We start from the raw sequence: 8,136 nt of genomic DNA on the forward strand, positions 1-8,136 counted from the left end.
CCTTATCTAACCATTTTCATTTTCTTCAAAAGACTCTTGATTTGAACACCAATGAAATAGCCCAATCTTTGCCATAGCTTTAGAACTCTTGCTGAGAGTAATTAAAAATGTAGGGCTTGCCTGAGACTCATGTCTTTCCCTCCCTCTCTGCCCCTACCCTGCTCACACGCTGTCTCTGTCTCTCTCAAAAGAAATAATAATTAAAATTAAAAAATTAAAAATAAAATGTAGAGGCAGCCCAGCTTCTCGAAGGCTCTCGGCGCGCGGCGGCCCATAGGCACCCGCACGCGCCCACCCCGCCGCCAAGATGCCCAAGAGGAAGGCCAGCTCCGCCGAAAGGGCGGCGAAGGAGGAGCCCAAGAGGAGGTCGGCGAGGTTGTCAGCTAAACCTGCTTCTGCAAAAGTGGAAGCGAAGCCACAAAAGGCGGCGGGAAAAGAGAAATCTTCAGCCAAAAAAGTGCAAACAAAGGGGAAAAGGGGAGCAAAGGGAAAACAGGCTGAAGTGGCTAACAAAGAAACAAAAGAAGACTTACCTGCAGAAAACGGAGAAACAAAAAACGAGGAGAATCCAGCCTCTGATGAAGCAGGAGAGAAAGAAGCCAGGTGTCATTAGTATCATATCCCATGTCTTACCAGTGGTCCCTGTATCCCTTCTTGCACAATCCAGAGGAATATTTTTATCAACTATTTTGTAAATGCAAGTTTTTTAGTAGCTCTAGAAACATTTTTAAGAAGGAGGGAATCCCACCTCATCCCATTTTTTAAGGGTAAATGTTTTTTTTTAAGAGGTGAAATCATTTGCTGGTTGTTTATTTTTTGGTACAACCAGAAAATAGTGGGATATTGAATATGTGAGGCTTTGATCGTCTTGGTGTCAGCTTAACATTCCATAGTTGGGGTAGTTTTTATATCCTATAATACCAAGCATACTAAATGGCAATTTGGAGTCAGTTGTGCATTTAATATGTCTTGAACATTTTAAATTACTTCTACTCCCATGTTGTTTTTGGTAGAATTGTTTGCTAAAGAAAACCACTCCTTGATCCTGGCTCTCTCCCTGTCAGAATTTTGTGCATTCTGTAACATCTTGGTCGTGGTAGTCCAGTTTCCTAGTAACTTTGTTCATGTGCTGTGCGAGATTGAAAATTTGAGTATGTAGCGTATATGACATTAAATTGTGACTTAACATTGTAACAGCATATCAACATTTGAAGATACCGGTATTTGATACACCATTAAGGGAAATTTGCCTCCAAATTTTAAGCTGGAAGGTCACTGGAATAACTTTGAGAAAAGAACCACAACTACATGGTTTTTTTAGGTTTTCGGTACGTACGTTAAGAATTATGTACAAATTGAACTGTCTGTACTGATCCTCAGAACAACAAATAAAAACTCAATTATGAAAAAAATAAAAAAAATAAAAATAAAGTGTATTTTAAATTTTTTTTTCAACGTTTATTTATTTTTGGGACAGAGAGAGACAGAGTATGAACGGGGGAGGGGCAGAGAGAGAGGGAGACACAGAATCGGAAACAGGCTCCAGGCTCCGAGCCATCAGCCCAGAGCCCGACGCGGGGCTCGAACTCACGGACCGCGAGATCGTGACCTGGCTGAAGTCGGACGCTTAACCGACTGCGCCACCCAGGCGCCCCTAAAGTGTATTTTAAAAATAAATTTCCACTTTCTAAAACTTTGCTGCATAATACTGAAGTGTATATGTTGATTTTATACCACTAATCTTGCTCAAGTTCTTATTAATTGTAATAATGTATCTATGGATACTTTCTCCTTTATTTCTTTTCAAACTTTATAACATTTACTTGTTTAACTGTATTGAATCGATTGTCCAAAACACCTTGGAACTGAATTGATGATAGAGGACATAATTGTCTTATTCCGCATCTCAAGGGGATGCACGCTTTCGAATATTCACCACTAAGTCTGATGCTTGCATGGCACCTTTTACATGTTCTTTACAAGACTGGGAAAGTTTAACATATCAATTTTATATATTAACATAACATTAACATATATATGTGTTAATGCTTACATGTGATCAATTAAATTGATCTAATTTTAAACCAACCTTGGATTCACAGGATAAATTTCCATTTTAGACATAATGTGTTATTTTGTTATACATTAGTGGACTTATTTTTTAAAATATGGTTAGGCCCTGCCAGGAGTTATTACGGGGTTAGATAACATTAGTTGCAGCCATTGACCTCTGTTTCTTGGTATCTTAACAATGATATTATTTGGAGGTTGCACTTAGCCCAAAGGATACTTCCCATTCACCCTGTCAAGTAGGAGTGGCCATATGACTATACTTTCTAGTCAATGAGACATAAACAAACACCTTGTCTGGAAGTCCAAAGATGCTGAAAAGAAGTTGCCTTGGGGGTGGGGGGCTGTCTTTCCTTCCTCATTTCTGCTGTCCATGAGAGATGATGTGAATGAATTCCAGAAACTGTTATGGATCATGATATGGCCTTAAAAATTAAAGCCATGCACATGAAAACAGAAAGATACAGAATATATGGATCCCTTCATAAATAAGAGGTAACACATTAGACTCTTAATGCCTACCTTCAGACTGTGTGTATATGTAAGCTCTACTCTAGGACATTTCAAAACTGTAATTAAGTCAATAAAACTAGCAGTCTAATTCAATGCTTTATGGATATAATCCTTAATACAAAACAGGTGTCTTGTCTGTATGAAGCACAGAGTGTGGGATAACATTCTCTGAAGATGAGCAAGAATTTAAATTGTTGCAAATGCAGAGAAACTGCAAAACATTTAATTTCATAAACCGAAACTTGGTCACTTTTTAGATTTTTTTCAGTATTTCTGGTTATATCAGTAAGGAAAAAGTATTTCACATAACACTGACATTTACTACCCCTCAAAAGGAGAATCAGAGCATTCTGCAGCTAAGAGTAAGGACATTATGCTATGGTTAAATTTCACTTATTACAAATGGCTTATTTCCCATTCATTCCTGTGCAACTGTTTTAAATTAATAAAAAGAAAGTCATTTTACAGTGAAAACAGTAAGAGCAGAGACAGTAATTATACAGGGCCCAAAACACTGAAGTTTCAAAACTAGTCTCTAGAGGAATTACACTGGCTTTTCATAAAAAAATATACAGACTAGTGCAGAAAATGTAAGAATTATTTTTTTTTTATTTTTTTTAACGTTTATGCATTATTGAGAGACAGAGAGACACAGACACGAGCAGGGGAGGGGCCAAGAGATGGAGAGACACAGAATCTGAAGCAAGATTAGCACAGAGCCTGATGCGGGGTTCGAACTCACAAACCGCAAGATCATGACCTGAGCCGAAGTCGGAGGCTCAACCGACTGAGCCACCCAGGTGCCCCAAGAATTATTTTTAAATGTTTATTTATTTTGAGAGAGAGTGTGTGAGCAGAGAAGGGGCAGAGAGAGGGAGGGAGAGAATCACAAGCAGGCTCCACACTCAGCACAGAGCCCAATGTGGGGCTTGATCCCTGACCACAAGATTACCACCTGAACCCATCAAGAGTCAGAAGCTCAACCCACTAAGTCACCTAAGAGTCCCTTAAGATTTAATTTTAATTTTAATTATAATAAATAGTATATCATTTTAACAAAGGTAATAATTTTATTGGAAAGCAGCCAAGGAAGATACTTGGAAGATATTTTCTAACTTGGCTCCCTAAATGGATGGTACAGATATTCATGTCATAGGAATATGGATGGAGGAAGCTTGACATGGCTGTGAAGATTAAATAATTTGGGTTTTTTTGAAATGCTTTTGAGATTATGTGAAAACCTCCTCCAAAGAAGACTTCCCTTTGATCTATCAGATATAACACATTATATATATTATAGATTTGGTGGGAGGGAGGAGTACTTTCTACATTAAAACACGAAGGAAGAGCAAAGACACATTTTTCACCTCTCTTTCTGTTCCAGTAGGGCAGTGGCCTCTCCTTTGCACTGGTATCAGCCCATCAGCCCCGGTAGTGGGATGAGACAGGAGTTTCCTGAGCAATGACAATAGCACTGGCCTGATTTTATGCCCAAATGAAGCAATCAAAGAAACCAAGGCGGCACAAAGGGGAAAAGCCTGCCAGATGTGAGGCTAATGGGGCAATGGCTGGGAGTCTGTGGAGATGGAATAAGCTTGTTAAGCAGAGCTAAAACCCACGAAAAGCAAAGTTCTAGAAGTTCTAAAGCAAAAGCTATCTTTGTAACCTTTAGCTCTCATCAGGAGAAAGTATGTGATCAAACTGCTCATATATCATGTATATAGAGGTATTCATTTAAGTGGGTTGAGTTATTAATAATAAAACATATGGGGCGCCTGGGTGGCGCAGTCGGTTAAGCGTCCGACTTCAGCCAGGTCACGATCTCGCGGTCCGGGAGTTCGAGCCCCGCGTCAGGCTCTGGGCTGATGGCTCGGAGCCTGGAGCCTGTTTCCGATTCTGTGTCTCCCTCTCTCTCTGCCCTTCCCCCGTTCATGCTCTGTCTCTCTCTGTCCCAAAAATAAATAAACCTTGAAAAAAAACATTAAAAAAAAAAAAAAAACATAAAAGAGGACTTTGGCATGTTTTAACAATCCACTTGAATTTTACCTGCTATTTTTAGCTGTAGAATATATGTGCCTTTATTTTCCACTCTAAAGTTTTCTTTTGTTCCTTTATCATCATTATCTTAAACCTACTGGAAAATTAGAACCTCTAATGGGAATAATTAAAATATCCAGTAATATCATTATATTTATATTTCATTACATTTAAATTAAAAATGCAAAAGTATGTTGCTTTAACTTCCTTCAGTTTTCACTTTAGTTCTTTTATAAAATATTTCCTCTTATAGGTAGATCATAATTTAAAATGTATATTCCATTAGTTATAGCTGGCTTTTTTGTATTCTTCACAAGATATGCCACATAGAAGTCTTAATTTATCAAATACTTTGAAATTTCATGTTCTATTTTTCTATTTAGAGTATAAGTAAATTGGTAAGCAAATGTGTAATTGCTTTCTTTTTTGTGTCATGCTAAATGATTGTTAGTAAGTATGGGTAAGAATCAGCCTGAATGGATACTAATAGCTCTCATAATTAGGGCATCTACTCCCTTCACAATGAAAATCTAGGTACACTGTTTATTCCTGTACTTTTCCCCCCTTCAAATATACTTGATTAACTTACTTAATTCAATATTTATTGCCAGGATCAGTGCTAGTGAATATACAGTGGTAAATAAAATAAACTTGTTTTGCTCGTTCTCCTGGTGTATATAAAAATAGTAATTATGCAGTAAAATATGTATAAAAGAACATGTATTTTCCAATCTCCAAAGAAATGGGAAAGCCTTAAGTTAGTATCATACATTTTAAGTGATCTTCTATAAAATGGTGGGAAAATTCTCCTGAACCAATAAAAACAAAATCATAAAATGTAGGCAACTGCTGTTCTATAAACCTCTGGGAATAGCACAAAACTCCGAGTGATTTCACAGTTTGAATACATATACCTTTATTAAGAGCATACGTTCTTCTGTCTTGAATGTAATTAAAAATTGGATATCACTTTTTATATCTTATAAAAGTTTTGACATAGGACCAAGATATTAAACACATACATAGCTTTGATATTATCTAGTCAATGGAATGTATAACAGAAAGAAATTAATATTTTTTGGTAAATTCCCTAAAACCATAAATTTTATTAAAGTCTGTTATATGTGTGCATGTGAATACACACGCATATAAATTCAACGATTTATTTTTTGAAATATCTATTCCCCCCCACCCACTTCAGCCCTCACACCTTTTTTTACATATTCTTTTTGAGTTTCCTTTTGTGTCTCCCTCTGAGCCATCTTTTCTTGACTGTCCTAAATAATGTAGTAAGCGGGGGGGGGGGGGGGAGTGGAACTGGAATATTTCTGTCTCGTATGGACATTTATGTTTTATACTTTCAGTTTTATCTGCATCTGTAGATCTATCCATATCTAAGAAAAAGCAGCATAAGGTGTTGGTTTAGAACAAGCTTATGGAGCCACACAGACAATGATTAAATAACATTTCTACCACTAATTAGCTGTTTGCCTCTGGGCAGGGAACATAATTTCCCTGCACCTCAGTATCTCATATTTAAAATAAAGATAACAGGGACACCTGGGTGGCTCAGTCAGTTAAGCGTCTGACTCTTGATCTCAGCTCAGGTCATGATCTCACGGTTTGTGGGTTCGAGCCCTGCATCGGGCTCTGTGCAGACAGTGCGGAGCTGCTTGGGATTCTGTCTCCCTTTCTCTCTGTCCCTCCTCTGCTTGCTCTCTATTTCTCTCTCAAAATAAATAAAAGAAACTTAAAAATATAAAATAAAAGCATGTATGCCACAAAGTTGTATGTACATTAAATGTTGAAAAATATATGTGTATGAATATATGTGTGCATGTCTATAATTATGTGTGCTAAATGCTCAAAAGGTGCCTAGCAAAAGTAATCACTTATGTAAGCATTATCTACCCCATTAATATATCTTTCTAGCTCTCCAAATATATACAACTGTAATATATAAACTATTCATTCTAATTTCCTTTCGGTGGAATTCTAGCAAGTCGGGGGCATGATATATGACCATGACATATCTTCACTTCTCTGAGTGGGGTTTCCATCAAACTGCAGACAATTGTCTGAGGAGGTAGCATTGAACCTTTATTTAATGGCAGCCTCATTACATACAAAAGTATGTTAAGGCAAATATGAACACAAAATATACCTTCAACAGATACAACCACTGTTCCTTCTGAAATAACTCTGACTTTCCACTCCCACTTTATAAAAAATATATATAGCAACTTTCTGAGCATGTATTTCCATCTTTTGGACTAAAAATGTTCTCATTTAATACAAATGATTAATGCCTTTCTTAGGGCCTGTCTACCTATGAAAAATGAAAAGGCACATTGAGATGAAGACTATTAGATTATAAAGACTAATATATTAATCATTAACAAGTTAGTTAATGCTTTCCCACTCATAATACCCATGTGTGTTAATGAGAAATAAAAGAATACATAACAAGAAAACACCCTGTTCTTTGGCTGGATTTTATTTTGACAATTGTGCACACATGGCATTGTTCTTCCCTGTCCTGTTTTAACCTCATTTTCCAACTCCGGGTCTTAATCTTTGTGTTAACTTGGAAAATTCTTGATTGAACCATTTTAGCTGCCTGGCTTCTGGGAATCTTTCCCATCACTGAGTTCATGTGCCCTGGCTTAGCTCTGCCGGGTGCCTTGGAAGGTCATCCGTTGAGTTCAGGACACTCCGATTTGTCTTTGGCTTACCTGTAGATAGAAGAGTGTCTGCTGTGTGCCTCTCTTCCTTACTGCCCCTACACCCCAAACATCTGCCTCTCTGCTCAGGCACCTGCCAGTTCTTGAGGCAAGCCACTGCAACCTCCTTACTCTTTCACTCTGGAGTCACTCACGCTCCTTATCTACTTGGCTCCTCTCTGCTACATTCCAGCAGCTATATCACTTATCTGAACTGGGACAGCCTGCATCCTGCTAGCTGCATTGAAGTCTTGAGCAAGCTCAATGGTGCAGCATAAAGTAAACCAAGAGCGGGTGAACACATATAAAGTGAAATTCTATTTATGGCAATACAGTAAACATGGAGGGTTAAAACAACCCACTTCAATTTAAAGCAAGATAAAAGTCACTGGGCTCCTGGGCTCCTCTGAACTGGCATATTCTTCACTTTATGTATCTGCTGCTATCACAAATTTTAATGATGTAAAGGAGAGCACTATAAGGTTTCACTTACTCCAACCACATCTATCTTTGATCTTCTCCTTTGCACTGCTTGCTTGTTGGCTCAGTAATAAAATACAGTGTAAGCAAACTCAGTTGAGTCTGAGTAATCCTCATAAATCTTCAACTCTGGAGAAACCTTGGGGGGGTCTGCTTTAATTCATATGCTTCTCCCCATGAGCTTGCTGAGGTTTGGCCTCCCCTCCAGGAACTTTATGACTGAGAAGAGATGAACACGTTTATAGCTATAGAATAATAAGCTGATATTATTCCAGGTAAATGGAACATTTAATTTGTTTGGTCTCTAAAGTTT

The 8,136-nt window shown here is 37.8% G+C and overlaps 1 protein-coding gene across 1 annotated transcript; it reads left to right on the forward strand.

Annotated features, from left to right (window-relative positions):
* Positions 1 to 307: 307 nt before the first annotated feature.
* Positions 308 to 613, forward strand: LOC115504847 (non-histone chromosomal protein HMG-14-like). The gene has a single exon (XM_032591712.1). It carries the CDS (start codon positions 308 to 310, stop codon positions 611 to 613), a length of 306 nt encoding a protein of 101 aa, XP_032447603.1.
* The last annotated feature ends 7,523 nt before the right edge of the window (positions 614 to 8,136 follow it).

The sequence above is a fragment of the Lynx canadensis genome, chromosome F1 (assembly GCF_007474595.2).
Source record: "Lynx canadensis isolate LIC74 chromosome F1, mLynCan4.pri.v2, whole genome shotgun sequence".
Taxonomy (NCBI): Eukaryota; Metazoa; Chordata; class Mammalia; order Carnivora; family Felidae; genus Lynx; species Lynx canadensis.